The 15932-nt window shown below is 42.4% G+C and overlaps 1 protein-coding gene across 4 annotated transcripts in view; it reads right to left on the minus strand.

The window, feature by feature from the left end:
* Positions 1-1911: 1911 nt before the first annotated feature.
* FGF13 (fibroblast growth factor 13) overlaps positions 1912-15932 on the minus strand; it is a gene marked incomplete at both ends in the record, with an annotated part of 420784 nt that continues 406763 nt past the window's right edge. For all 4 annotated transcript variants that reach the window (XM_084258532.1, XM_084258529.1, XM_084258531.1 and 1 more), the window contains 2 exons: positions 1912-2048; positions 3312-3510. In XM_084258532.1, coding sequence (XP_084114658.1) covers positions 1912-2048; positions 3312-3510 — 336 coding nt within the window. The remainder of the gene's footprint in view (positions 2049-3311; positions 3511-15932) is intronic.

The following is a 15932-nucleotide window of genomic DNA, read 5'->3' on the forward strand; positions in this document are numbered from 1 at the left end:
GTGGCTACTCGTGGTTCATGGTGCAAAGGCTCCAGAGTCCAACTTAGGCAGGCAGCCTCAGCGCATGTAAGTAAACTTTACAGCTCAGGTAGGACGAGACAGGATAAGGGTTTAAGTGGAATCACAAGCTGATTGGACTAGGCTGGGCTGGATTTGAAGTCCCAGCTGAAGCGTAGGGATGTTGAAGCTTTCCTTTGCATGCTGCTTGGGGCCACAGTAACTTCATTTGACTGATGCCCCAAAAAGTACCAGCCAATTTGTTTTACCTTTTCCTCCTTTCTTGCCCTTCATGTATTGACTATTCCAGAAAAGCTTGAGTTGCCAGGCAACAGCAGCTTTGGGGAGCTACTGAAAAGTCATGGACATTAAAAATGTTGACATTTCCTTGGAAGTGGGATCCTTAGATATTTAGAGTTAGATTTAGATATTTTGGTATTTAGTCCTGTGTCTTCCCTGTACCAAGAGAAATAAGCATCAGAAAGGGGAAATGACTATGAATGGCAGAGGTCTCATTTGTATAATAGGACTCTCTAGATTGTAGATTTTGGGAGGTCAGTGACCTTATCTCTATGATTCATTATTTAACTCCAGTTTCTGTAACAGATAATAACATGTAGTAGTCACTCAATAAATACATGTTGAAGATCATACTTTGAATGAATATAAAGAGTTTATTCGGTGCGTATTTGGGTATACAACAACAAATATTAAACAACTTTTTTTAACTTTTTTGTGTTCAGGACAGAAAACTGCCTGTACACGCTATGTCCACTTTTGGAACACAGATTTTAACAATTATTAATGCACAAAATCGTACATATCATGCAACTCTATGCCAAGATTCCAACTTTCTTCCATGCAACAGATATGAAGTTCTAAATGGAAACCTAGCTAAGTCTTAAACACTTTTCCAGAAGCAAGTATAAGTATATGTTGTTTAGGGGTAACCAGTCTTAACATTTCCTTGTACACGATATTCACGAGCCATATACAATGACAGGAGGACTCATACGTACACAGATAAAGACATTTCTTATTTGAACAACACAAAAGACAACATCACAGTTCCACAGTTTCTGTCTTTACACAGGAAGCCACAATAGTTTAACATGATAACACAGATGGAATTAAGAGAAATCTACACTTGAGGAGAATCTTTTTCTTTAAGTAATCTTTACGGACTGGGGTTGACAAGAGAACTCAATTTCTACGCACAAAGTACGGCACAAGAACTTGACCAGGGTACTACGAGTCTAAAAAGAAAAAGTCGGTAAAATCACAAGAACACTGTTACCTTGAGCCTGAGATGCCAATTCAGATTCAACCCTGAATTTGGTTGGTTTGGATTAAGTGACAGAGAGTCAGTAGAACCATTGAGTTTCAGAAATCATAAAGTTGCGCTATACCAATGGAGAGAAAACAACTAAATCAAGCGTAGGTAGAAAACATGAAGCCAAGAAAACAGCACGGTTCACATCATTGTGTTTGCCCCTACAAAACATTGAAGCAGTTCATTGTGTGGGGTTTTGTGTTTTGTTGTTGAAGAGCAATTGTGGTCTTTTACATTTTCTTGGGTTGAGAGCAAATTTTGATCAGCGTGAGTGCTGTGAAATGTTTTTGGTTAGTCACCCCCCCCCAACTCAGGTGAGATCATGAGAAAATTGGGCAGTCCTTCCCCCAGATTTAGTTCACTGATCATGCTTGGCATTCCTTTGCACAAGCTCAATGTAAAGGGTGGGACTTTAGTATGGTGATAAGAAGGTTTAATGGCAGAGAGAATAGTGGACTCTGCCTGTTTGTTTGGTAAACGTCGTTGACAAATTTGAACTTTTGGGTGAAGGACTGCTAGAAGAATTCAACAGCACCTGGAGGTAAGGTTCTGTTACAGAGCCCTTGTTTTGCCCTCACTGGCTACGTTGATTCATTGTGGCTCATGGATTTGCCTCCATTCAGCACGCCGGAGACGCTTCTGCTCTTGGTTGGGGTTCCGCTTCCAGATCGGGAGAACTCCGTGAGATCATGCAGCGACGGCTCCTTATACATGGCCACTGAAAAGCACAGAAATATGGTGTAAAAAGGTTCACATGGGCATTTGCCTCTGGCCCTGGTTACTGGGTTTCCATGCCTTCAGACACACATGAAAAACGCTGCTTTATAAGTTCTCCATAGAAAGTGGATTGGATCAGATTAAGCAAAAGGTAGTCTTGGCCCAGCAGTGTATAAAGGATCCTAATGCCTAATTTCCACCACTTATGGTTCCATGTACGAGAGGATTAGTGAAACATGTATTTAACAAAGCTCTTCAATGTTTAAATATGATTTACAGCTTAAACACAACAGGCTGTGCAAGCCAAATAGTAACATTTAAAACACTGATTTCTATCATTCTTCAAAACGAGAATCTCAAGAATTGAAGTTTCAGCACAATTCTTGATGCAATCAATGGTGAGTATTATTGTGTTGTATGGTAAGTAATGGTATGAGCTGATGCTTATCAAGCACTTACAACACGGTAGACACTGTCCTGAGTGCTTCACATGCATTATCTCCCTTAATCCACATAAACACCCTGTGGCACAAGTGGACTCATCCAACATCAGCAGAGGAAGATCCTGAGGTAGACAGAGCTAAATAATCGGCCCTAGACCATTGCACAGTGGGGTGAAGCTGGGAATTGAAGCCAGCTTGTCTGGCTGCAGGGCTGCACAGTAGCGCTGCGCTGAATGGGTCAGGTCTTCTGCCCCGACTCCCAAGCCCTATCCCAGCCCCAGATGGGCAACCTCTTGAAGGTCTCGGATCTGCTTTGCCTGTATTTTCTGTCCCTTCTCTACCATGACTCACTGCCAACATCCCTGTCTTCTACAGTTCATTCCTCTCCCTCATGTTTTTTAACCTGCTAGTAATGACCGGAAACCAAAATTCTCCATCGAAAATGTGTGGACAGTGTTGTTGGACCTTCGAGAGGGCCAAGGAACTTTCTGATGAGTGCTACATGTGCATACATTTTAGAATCTGTGTGACTGCCCAGGGACCATTTTGGCATAATTTGGGCTTTTTAGCTGTACTGACTTAGCAATTAAGCTACTGGCCCGTCAGGGCTGCTATGTGTAGATATGCTTTTGAAAGATTAAATCCAGGAGATTAGATGCTATTGTCGGTGCTTTCGTGTTAATGAATGTTGTAAATGTTATAAATTTTTTCTGTAAATGTCTTGATATGGAGAATTCTGTTCCACTTTCAGAAACATGATAAAGGACTGATCTAAGCATGCATAGTAATTAAGTCCACAGCTGCTAGAATACTGAGGTTACCTTTTAGTGGTTTGGGCAGAAAGTGGGCTGCAGGCTTGTTCTTCTTCACATGGTTTCCTTTCATGATCTCTCCTTCTTTATTCAGCCCCAGATACCACCCTCGGCCTGATTGCTGTTGACGGTATATCATCGATGAATATGTCACATAATAATTTTCAAACACCGATTCTTTGAATTTGCACTCAGGTGTGAAATGTTCCTGCAAGAAAAGTAAGTAAACAAAAGATCGATATTTATAACTATGAATTTCATGGAGAATCATGTGATATTGCCCTTCAGGATTTTAGGACATTCTTTGCAAAAGCTGGTCTGACTACTGTTTTTGTTTTTTATTATTAGTACAAAATATTATCATGGGAAAAGAAGACTACATGTTAACATTTCACATGATCCTAAAAAAAAAAAAAAACATAAGTGCAAGTATGACTGATTAATGATTAGCTGTCTTTGTAGTAAGGTAATAGAAAAAAATTGAAACCAGACACACAAGTATAATATATCGGAGAAATAAGAGGGCCAAAGATGGAAGAGAAACATAAAGCTGTCATGGGGTGCTTTGTTCCCTTCAGGATGAAATATGAGAAAATAAACATTTGTTCCTTACACTTATCTTTCATAGATTCTCCAGTTACTATAGCCCATATTTGTCATCTGCCCAAGGCTGAAACCTGTGTCACCCTGTCACAAAGCTGGCTGCCTGTATTTCTAAAAGGCTGCTACAAGGAAAGGCGACCTTTTTACTTTTAGGTAAACTAAATTGATTTTTTTTAAGAGCATTGGACCTTGACTTAAAAAAAAAATCCTTCCTTACCCCAACCTTGCCTTACAGTAACATTTACAAACAAATCAATACAGAAGCAAGGAATTTACAGTAATTCTACAAGCAGACATGAGTGAACAGCCTAGGGGATTTTGAACCCTGGAATGCAATTTTCTGCCACTCACTTGGCCATGTTTTCTTTGGACTTACCCACAGAAATGCAGGGTTTCTCACCTAACACACTGTTCTAAGAAAAAACAAAATCATAAAACCTTCATCCAGGTTGTGTGTGTGTGCATTACAAATGGTCATTTGGGGCCTCCCCTGGTGGCGCAGTGGTTGAGCGCTGGGCTGCGAGGCTGCCCGCAGCCTCTGCAGCGCTGGTTCGTTCCCCGGGCTGCCAGCGAGGGTCCCACAAAAAAAAAAAAAAAAAAAAAAAAAAAAAAGAAAAATGGTCATTTGTAAGTCAAATGAAATGAAGTGCAGATTTTAATCTCTAGTAATCTAGAGGCGCAGAGGGGCCACGGGCCATGGGAGTAGAAGAAAATGAGGAAAATGCTGGGCTACGCGTGACACAGCACCCAGGAAGCCGTTAGCGTTTTGCTAGTTTGCTGAGAGTCTACTAGGACTTACTCCTGAAATACTGTGAAATTTCTGCACGCTGGTCTTTTCTGAACAATGTCTCTGTGGCCCCACTTGCTTCATTTTCAAGTTACAGATGCCTGTGAGCAATGCACACTAAGCATGGAGACTGCCTGAGCAAGAGACCTGAAGTTTCACTCCAGCACATTCCTTATGAGGAACCCTTTCTTTGAAAGTTAAACAAGGGAATATCCCCTTTACATTTTTTTCTAGGAATTCACAGAATTGGTTTCACTCAGCAATTTCACCAACTGGCCTCCAGAGTATAAGGACTGCAGTCATCTTTGGGGATTATTTCAGCCTAGGGGCACACTTGATAGATCCTCAGATGATTCACACGAATCCAGCCTACTCAAGGAGAAATGTACTTCTAAGCCACTTTCACATGGTAGGAACCAAAGTGTTCTATTGATATTATGGGCTGTGAAAACTCCTCTACAGCAGGTTCTTGTCATTGGGAAAGCCAAGGTGTGCCTACAAAAAAAAAATCCACATTTCCTCTTGGGATGAGCCAATTGCATAGAATGCTGCTGAAATTCCTTGGGAATTAAATCATCTCTTGGGAAAAGCAAAATTCATCCTGGCAGAGTGGATTTTATTTTCACAAAAGTCAGAAAGCATTTCAAAATAAATATGGTAACATTTGATCAAGGTGAGTGATACTCTTGAGCCACATAAACATAGTATATGACTGACTACAATGTGATGAAATGGGATATTTGTGTGGTCTGAGGAAGATCCCCCCCAAAGGGCTGCATTTAATGTTTTGTGTGATAGAGCATTCATTCATTCATTCATCTAATACACATTTCCAATGATCCATTACTTGCTTGGGTGGTATTAAGCATTCACAGGTGAATAAGCTGTAGCCTCAGCAAGCTCAGCATGCATCTGCAGGAGTCAGACATGCACCCAGTGGCCTGGACACAAGCTGTGCTACCCTAACTACAGAAAGGAAGGTGCTGTATGAGAAGAGCGGAAGTCCCACTGCATTCTGATTGGCAGACTGGGGAGGGTATTATTTTAGATAAGCCTGGAGGATGGGCAGAAATTCAAAACAGGAAAAAAAGGAAGACTAGTATGTGAAGCACCAACGCGTTCCTCTAACCACTATTTCTCTGTTCTGGTAACCAGAGTCCACCATCCGGGAACTGCTCACACTTAAGACCTCAGAGGACCCTCAAGTTCATGCTCATGCTCTCCAGTCCATGAGCTTTATCTTCTATTCCCATTGCCATTGCTCCAATTTGCAATGGAGCAAATCATTACCCTTTCACCGGCCTGATATAATAACCTCCTCACTGGTCTCTCCCCTTCTGCTAGCAAATTTGCTTCCTAAAACAAAGTTTTCTTCCTTGAGGATGTTTGATGGTTTCCCCTTGCCAATAGTAAAGACAGTTTGATGTGGCTTTTACAATTCCCCAAAATTCAGTCACTGTCATGGCTTCAGTCTCATCCTCCACAGTAGAATCACATGTGCTTTTGTACTCATAGAGATGGCCTCTGTTTCCTTTGTTTCGAATGTCATTGTTGGATGATCTCCCCACCCATTGGTTTTCCTCTCATCACTCAGGCCTAGCTCAAGTATGACTGCCTCTGGAATCATGCAGAGTCTCTCCCAGTTATCAGGCAGACCCGATCACACTCATGTTTGTGCTCCCATACACATGGCCTATATGGCTAGCTTGGCCCCGTGACTCGGGCACATGCGTGGTTGGGTCCAGATGGCAGGGAACTTTTCTGAGTTATTTCTGAATCCATCTTCCACCCTCATAAATGTCTGGTCATATTGCCTAGCACATGGCCGACCACTCAATCATTGTTCATAAGATTTGAATTTCACTGATTCAGATTTAATTACCAGAAATGCCAGGATTCAGAAGTCTTAACCAGTAAAAAGTCTGCAGGGAATTTCCCTAGTACCATATGATGAAATCAGTTGTATGTAGAAGGAGGTTGTCACTGAATGGACAGAGCCTGCATGTGTGATTTAGTATCTGTTAGGAATAGCAGATACTACAAAGACACTGGCACCTACAACATTAGGAGGAAAAACTTGGCAATTGTTACAACTATTGGAAAGTGGCAAGGAAGGACTCAATGAACTGGATGCTGTCACATCCTGGCAATTTCTTAGTCATCACCACTAAATTTGGACTCGAAGACTCAGTAGAGAGGAGGAAAATAAAGCCAAAAAAAGACTGTTGAAGCAATCAAAGGAGTGTTCTGTTCTCTGTGTGTGACACTGTCATTTTATCTAGTGTTGGAGTGAGTAGGAAGAAGAGGCTTGATTTTACCAAATGTGAAAATGTGAACATCCCACCGAACAAAGGGAGGACCACCATAGGGAAGAGGGATGCGGCTGTATTTTTCACTGTCTCAGCAATCAGTCATGTAAATAACAGAAGTTGGATCTGAACCTATCGAGGGAAGCCCTGTTCACAGCAGACCAGGTAGATGTGAGGCCAGGAATCAACCTGCTTTGATTGATCCGGATGTCACTAGCGCTCCCAAGGGAGGTACTACAGTGGCTGTGACACACAGGAGGCAACAATCCTATGTTCTGTATTTAATGCACACTAGAAAAAACATAATGAATGAATGAATGATTGAAAATGATGTCAAACATACCCTGCGCTGCTGCTAAGAAATTACTTGACATGTGCTCAAAAGAAAACGTGTTTTACATCTTATAACCTTTCATGTATTAATTTCTCTTCAAAACTGTTTTCTTTGCTTGCATATATATATATTCTTTCCAGAGGAATAACATCTTTTCAGTTCATGAAATAATCAATGACTTTAAAACTTCACCGCTGTGTCGTCATCTCCAGTCCCCTTAAAGTTCAAGATTAGTTTTTTTTCTCGGTGAAATAGTAAACCTTTTAATCTAAGGAACCCATATCAGCTAGTTCTAATGATTATGTTTTGGGCAAGACATGATGCACCTACATTCACAGAATGAGCTGATCCAAGAGAAAAATCTAACACTTCTTTTTACCAATTTTTGAAATCTGCTTTATCACTATGAAGGGGGAAATAGTTCTTTGGAGGTTGAAACATCACTACGATGAGAAGACAATACTTCAAACCCTTGTATAAATTAAAGAAACTGCAACTAAAATGAGAGTTGGGAAGGCCTGTAGAGGGCGCTCTCGTTCATTTCCACTGGGCATCATTCGCAAGCTAGCCTCTTCATTGCATGCTCCAATAGGAAGGAGCGTATGCCTGCACTCCCGACAGGAAGTGGCTGGCTTTACTGCTCCAAGGAAGGATCCAGCAGTAGCTGGGTGAGCACCAGCCCCACCAAGGAGAAGCATTCCCCACCCTGGACGCTGGCTCTTCTCCAGCAAAGTCTTGCTCAAAACAGCCCCTCCCTTCTTCTCTTTCCTCTACAGAAGCAAGTTCTTCTCCTCTGCACTCTGCAGTTGCCTTATGGCCCACCATATGTTCACATTTCCCAAATTGCAATCCCTCTGCTATTCCTGAATAAACCCATTTTACTGGTAAAATAACTGGCTGTTTTTTTTTTTTTTCTCCCGTAGATCAACACCCTCAACATCAAGGCATTAGAATATACTGGAAAATACTTCGTAGGGCATAGCAGACCTCCACACAGACTCTGTGGCACATGAAGAAGGTGTTGACAGTCATACTGGATATATGCAAATAGCCACCAGATGCAGTGGTGTGCTACAAACAATTGTGCCCCAGAACAGAAGGCTTTGGACCTGTGCAAATTGCTATTCTCTAGAAGGGTCAGAGGAAGCAACAGTGCTTTGGCAGTCATCTGAGGGCCAAATATGGATTTAGGGCCAGGTGGGAAGAAGCCTGGACAATGAGGGTGCATTCCCCAGAGTCATTAAGGACCATGTCACTCAACAGGCAATGTGTAGCTACAACCTCAGTGGCCACAATTAAAAAGTGAGAGCCAAAAAAAATCCGTATTGCCACTTTTTTTTGTCATCTCGGTGCTCTGAACATATTTATATGAAAACATGCATACCACAGCTAGATGCCTCCCTGATTAAAAGAAGTAATTTGGCAAACATGGGCCTTAATAGCAGGTCTTTCCCGTGCACCTGTACTTTCGGCTATGGTAGCACTGGTAGGTGGAGATGTTTCATTGCAGTCAGTCTCCCAGTAGGATGGGAGGCTTTAAGAATTGCCATGCCCATTGTAAATGTTTCCTGTTAACACATTTCTCTCAAAAGAAAGTTTTTAAGTGGTCTGCACTGATTCCCTTGGATCAAGAGAGCAAGAATCTCCCATCTCCTGAGGTTGTCCAGACATAAAAGGGCAATATGAGGGCTGTTGAACCAAGTCCACAATAAAAATATGAATCCCAATTGAGTACAATGTGCTCTGTACAGGGATGTGCTGTGTTCAACGCACACACCTCATATGGGTTAATGATCCTCAATATTTTTTTTATTCTTTTAATTTTATATATTTTTTACATCATTTTTCATTTTTGCACAATGTATGCATTTTCATCTTGGTTATAGTCCCCATACAATTCCTAAACCCCCCTTGTTAATTCAAAAGGGCACCTGCACGCCTATGTTTATAGCAGTACTATTTACAAGAGCTAAGCTGTGGAAACAATCCCAATGCCCAAAAATAGATCAATATGTTTTTGTTTTATTCACATGCCATGTTATGTTAAGTGGTCATCAGAGACCACAGGAACAAAGAGCGCTAAAAAAGTGCACCTAGTAAAATATGACGTCCTCTTTTCAGCAGGTTCTAGAAACATATGACAACTAATTTCTCCCTCCCTTTAATCCTCTCCCTCTCTTCTCCTTTCTACTGGCCACATTTTCAGTAGCCTGACAATTCAAGTAATTTAACAATTACTGCAGTCGCAAGGGTCACTCTTCTAATCCTGAGCCGTGTTCGGATGACAATTAATTTTCCAGATTATAGTGAGCAGCTTATTTAAGCAGGCTGGACTTGGGTGCAGCGATGATTCCCTACCTAATGAAAATAACGTGCAGATGAAAATTAGATTTTTCAAGTCTGGTAAAGAATAAAAAACCCAGAATCTTAAAATATAAATTATCCCCCTGGGGGTGACCCTGTAACCAGCTATATTTGCTATGTAGGCTCTCCCTCTATCAGTGATTTCAAAATCCAGGATTAATTATTATATTCAGAACTTTGATGTTCTCTCCCGGGGTATATTTGATGTGAATGAACTTCATCATCACTAAGATCAAAGCACGGGAAGGGAAAGGCTGGGGAAGAGGGAATCAATACTAACCCAGTGCACTGCAGCTAAGCGACATTATTAATTCATGATAAACAGAGGATGGTTTGTTCTCTCAAATATCCTCTGCATGGTGAAGTCTACCAGGGAAGCTTCTAGCACGAGGCCCAGCTTGTGGTCAATGATCAGGGCCCACCTGATGAAACACATCAGTGAAAAATGGAATGGGCAGGGACAGAGCTCCGAGGTGCCCTTGCGCAGATCCCAAAAAGGGTTAAATGTGGCACTCCAGGAAGAGAGAGCTGGCTTCAGTAGTCACCGACAAGTCAGCACTCGCTTGCGAGGGCAGAGAGTAGGTGATAAAAGGGAAGAAAACAGCCTACAGGTAAATTCAGTTTCAAAAATCTCAGAGAGAAGGAGAGAGGGAAGAAAGAGAAGGAGGGAGTGAAGAGAGCAAGAGGGAAAAACACATACAAAACAATGCTTGTGCTGCAAGAAAAACGAGATCTGTTCACTAAGAGCCAGGCAAGAAACTTGGAGTCTCAGCCTTTGTGTCTGCAGAGAGCCAGACGTCAATTCATTTCTATTAGCTCGAACTTCGCAGAAAAGGGAGACGAGAACGTGCCGTCCTGATGCGGACCCGACGGGACTGGTGCGTGAGGATCTAGTGAGATGATGGATGTGAATGTGAGAAGCCCTGAAAATTGGAAAGCTGCATAAACATGAAATGTGGGATTACTTCTGACAACACATGCCCAGAAAGCCAGGGCCAAATAAATAAACTTTCTTTTCTTTTCAAGGTTCCTTTCCACAATGGAATTGATTTGTCAAATAATTAAATAAATACATTTCATTTCATTAAAAAAAAATCAAAAAACAAACACAAAACCCCGTCTGCCTAGATGGATATAAATTCTGCCAAAAAATGAGTCCTGCACATAATGACACTTTGTGTTTCGCATTCTCCTCCAAGCTGGGTTCCCAGAAAACTGTGTTTTGCCTCCTTTTATTTTTCACTTCAGTCTGCAGCGGGCTGGGGAGGCTGCGGGGCTTCAAGCCACAGTGCCACAGACATGAAACACTTAAAAATGGGCTTCATGAAATACCATGAAACCAAATGACTTAACAACACATGTTAATTAGCAACCATTGTAAAGAAATGCAAATTAGAATTAAGAACAGGCGCGCTCTTTTTCCTCATATGGTTAGGATGAAATTTCTCTCGGCAGCATTTTTATTTTCCAAGATCTTGAGTAGACATCTTAATTTACCTGATGTTGACCCCACATAATATGCCAGCGTGGACTCGCTTTTCCCCTCAGTTCTTCACAAACAAAATATATTAAGGAGTCTGTCCACCAATGGCTTGTTTAAAACAGAATGAGGAGAGAGATTTGACCATATTTTAAGCCCCTGAGTTGACTTAGACCTTTATATTGGCTGTTCTGGACTTTCGTCTATTTCTGCAGAGCACTCTCATGTCATGGATTTCTCAGACTGTCAAGTTCTACAGAGCAATTTGTTTTATAAAACACACTGAAATAAGCTAGAGAACAAGCAGGAGACAAAACAAAAACAATGCATCCTTTACAGAGCCCAAGAGGGGTTATTTCGGTCACGGTATAAAAATTACATGATCCAAAGGTGTCCCTCAGCTCCAAAGCTGGTCAGCAAATACATTGTGGACTGGAAGGGATTTGCTGAGATTTGTGACAAAGACAAGGGGACGGGCCGCGCGTCTCCAAGGCTGTGTAGCTGGCCTCGCCGTGCTAGCCTGACCCAGCCCAACAGAACGCACAGCGCTTAGCCATCCAATTAGGTGGCTGTGTTGTCAAGAGACCATTAACTGTTAAAAAATAACATGTTTTTCGATACTGTCATTTTAAATAACATAACACTATCTTTTCCAACTTGTCAGATGAAATCGTACAGTGGAACAAAAATTGGCAGAAATGTCTTTTTTCAGGTGATGAGCACCTCTCTGAAGTGAACGACCCCCTAAAAGTCTGTTTATCTGTTTATCAGGTGGATTAACTCAGGACGCGGACTTTCCTCACAGCCTGCCTGACATGAATTTGGAAAGGAATCAAATATCAGATATGATTTCTAAAAATAAACTCTGTCTTTTTTGCTGGTTCCTGGAATTAGCGTGTGCCCACTGGATAAATATTCTGTCACTGTGATGCTTTCTAATTTGTGGCCATGTTCTGGGTAATAACCTCAGAGTGGGCTCTCCATCCACCTGCATGAGAATAACTGCGCAAGTGTTTGTAGTCAGTGAGAGTTTGTAGTCAGCAAGCCTTAGCAGGCGCCGTATCTTTTTCAGTTGTGGTTCAAGCTCCTCCGTGAAGATTCAAAGCCTGGGAACTCTGAAAACTTTTCCCAGAGATCCAACAAACTGTCACGCACAGGAGCAAGCTTCTTGCCTGGTAGATCAATGAGAAAAGCTCTGGCGAGGTAGGTAGCCTATTAAAAATAAAATCACACTCCAAGGTGGGTGCAGACGATGTTCTAGTACCTCAGACTATTTTGATGACGGTAGGTTTGATTTGTGTTTGACAGTGGTTGTGATGTATTTGATCAGGTCTGTCTCTGTAGAAGAGTCACTTAGAATAACCAGGAGGCTACTTTAAAGACTTTCAAAGGAGGCACCTTATCTTTTCTCTTGCACAGGAAAGCAAGTGATGCCAGTGAAGGCGCCAGTGGAAGCCACTAGCACCTGCTTTCCTCTACAGACTGTAGAACCTAGAATCACAGGGAAGGTGCAGAGGCCTCTAGAAACCCAGTCAGGTGCCACAGAAGGCAGTAGGACTGCCTCAGAGGGAGTCACCCTTCTCTGAAGAGAGCACCTTTCTCTTCTCATTTGCCCCTTGAAAAAAGCTAATGAGCAGATGCTAATGACAGTCACCACAAGTCTGAATGGGGGAAGTCAATTCATTAATGTAAGACCCAAATGGAAGAATTCATTCTACACCACTACTGACAGAAGACCTATTGTGTGCCCACCACGTGGTGGGCCGCTTTGCACCTCTACTGACCTAATCTAATCTCGACAGTAACTTATCAGAGCGGATCTGCATCTCTCTGGCCTGAGAGGGGAGTCCCCCCACTTCACAGGTGAGAAAACCACAGGCAAAACAGTTCTGAACAAGTCATTCCTTCATCGACCCAGTTGCAGGGAGTCTTTCCACCCTAGCTCTAGTCACTGTGTAGACCGTAGCTGCCGTGTCCTTCTCCTACACGGCCATTTGCAGTATCTACTGAACGTTTGCCCTTCCCCTGTGCAGGGGCTCCGTGCCTCTGTGAATCCCAAAAAGCTGGGTTCAAACCTGCCTCTCACGCTCCAGGTTCCCGACACAGTGTAATCTACCTGGGTTCTGATCCTGCTTCCAGAAGAGGAGAGAAGCAGCATATGCCTCATGGGGGGCCCTGGGGGGCCCTGGGAAGCAGCGAGCTCCCCTGGAAGAATACTCCCTGACTGCTAGGTCCCTTCCCTTGCCTAACTCTGCATCTGCGACAGGAAAGAGAGGGTGATCTCCCCACCCCTGTACCCCACTCCCCACTCACAACTAGGGGTTGCCAATGAAAATAAATGGTGTAGAGAAGCACCTTTCCATTTCGGAGAGGAGTTCCTACTCCATGCGAGCTGTGTGTGCGCAAATTGCTCCCAGCAGTGATTCCTTTTCAAGAGTCAGGATATGTGAGCTTTTAATTTGGGGCTTAAAATATCCTAAGATTCTCAAATTTGAATGACTCTAATGTGTATGGGTAAACCCACATGATATTAAAGAGATTTGTGAAATAATCCAGTATTAATAGGCCAAATGACATTTACATGTCTCATTTTAATTACTATGCCTCAAAAAGTACAACATTATTATCTCGATTCTTTTGTTCTAAACCACTGTTTTGCTAGTTCTACTTTTATAATGTAGGTTACTAATAACAACAAGAATGAAAAACCTAATAGGACCTTGTGTTTAAGCAGTGCCTACTCTTTAAAGTTTTCTACAACCACTGAAACAGCTATGGTATTCAAGTGACAAAGAAGGGACAGTTTAATAATGATGATAACTAAAAAAAAGGTAATGATTATTGTGGAGCTTGGTGCACTTTTTTCTCTCTAAAGAGTCTTTTTTTTTTTTTTAAACAGTTGAAGAAATGGAACCAGAGATGCTAACACTGAAACCCATTTTTCATACTTCTGCTGGAGGATCACTCCAGCGCAGGCAAGCAGCTCCTTCTAGAGGAAGCTGAAATCTGTTTAAGGTAGATGGTGTGAACATGTGAGAGGCCCTCATTTTATTTTTAAATTTATTTATTTATTTATACAAGCACTGGGTACAGTCAGAAGTGCAGGAGGGTGAGAGAATTCACCAGAGCCAGAGTGGACACCAGAACAAGCAGACTGACGAAACACACTGCTGAGGAGAGCAGTGGGCACGGCAGGAGAAGTCTGCGCACCATGTGGGACCCTCGCTGGTGGCCAGGGATGGAACCGGTGCTGCAGAGGCTCTGGGCAGCTTTGCAGCCCAGCGCTCAATCGCTGCACCGCCGGGAAGGCCTGAGGCCCTTATTTTAAAGCACACGGCTCTGTAAGGTGTTTCTGGGGTGGCAAAACACTAAGGACCTGGCAGCCTTCGTGGGCCCTTGCTTTCTGCAGAGGGAAGGGAGCGGTTATTTTTTAATTTTTTAATTTTTATTTCTTTTAATTTTATATATTTTTACATCGTTTTTCACTTTTGCACAATGTATGCATTTTCATCTTGGTTATAGTCCCCATACAATTCCCACCCCTCCCTCTTGTTTTGATCCTACTCCCCTGCCCCCGTAGTGTGTCTCTGGTTTTTTGTTGCTTGTTGATTTTGATTTTTGCTTTATTATAATTAGTCTTTTTCCTGGTCCCTTATTTAGGTTTTCTAAATTTCTGCCATGAGTGAGACCATCCGGTATTTTTCTTTTTCTTTCTGGCTTATTTTGCTGAGCATGATCCCTTCCAGCTCCATCCATGTTGTTGCAAATTGCATGTGTTTATCTTTTTTGACTGCTGAGTAATATTCCATGGTGTCTATGGACCACATCTTCTTGATCCAGTCATCTATTTTTGGGCATTTGGGTTGTTTCCATAGCTTAGCTATTGTAAACAGTGCTGCTATAAACATAGGGGTGCAGGTGCTCTTTGGAATTAATGTTCCTGTGTCACAGAGCAAAGGCAAGCGTGGCAGCCTGTCTCCCAGCACACTGCCCTCCCCACCAGGCCAGCCCACCGTCCCTTCTCTTATGGAAATATGTAGCTTTAACCTGCTCTTAGATCACGCCATGAGTTCATTCTCTTGCACAATGTTAACGACTGAATTTAGAAACATGTTGGCATTTATTCTTTCTAGTGATCTTCTCTGCACCCTGGGAGATTTTAGGGGAACTAAACATTTTGTAAACAGAGCACTTTTACTGAAACTCAGCTTCTGTCTCTTCAGGTGCAGATGGGGTAACGGGTAAGGAGAAATATAAATCAATCTAATCAGACTCGCCCATGTGTGTGTTCACTTGGAGATGGAGACAGAGACAGAGAAGAGGGGGATGAGAAAGAGATGGAGAAAGACAATGAGAAGTGAAAATAGAAAGTAAGAAGTAAAAATGTGATGATTTGTTTTCTCCAACTCTATCCTGAGAGCTTGAAAAATTCCTTCCACCACCCCTCTGCCCTGATGGTTTAGTGGGGAAGATGAGAAAGCAAGGTGTCTCTCCTCTGCTGGAGAAGACCTCTCTCATGGCCTGTGCAAACTCCCACTGGTGTTCAGAGCTCAGGGTAAAGTGCGAGAGCTTCCCCCCGCCACACCCCCTGAGGGCACACTGTGTTCTTCAGTAAAGTGAGCATCTATAGTGAGGTAAACCCGTTTCTTCCTGGAGATTTTCCTAGGTGCAATGCACATCCAGCTGAAGAAAATAATGCAGGTCACTTGAGAAGCTCAAGATATGTGTAAAGAAACCCTGTGAAAGTTCATTA

The sequence above is a fragment of the Talpa europaea genome (genome assembly GCF_964194135.1).
Source record: "Talpa europaea genome assembly, chromosome: X".
Taxonomy (NCBI): domain Eukaryota; kingdom Metazoa; phylum Chordata; class Mammalia; order Eulipotyphla; family Talpidae; genus Talpa; species Talpa europaea.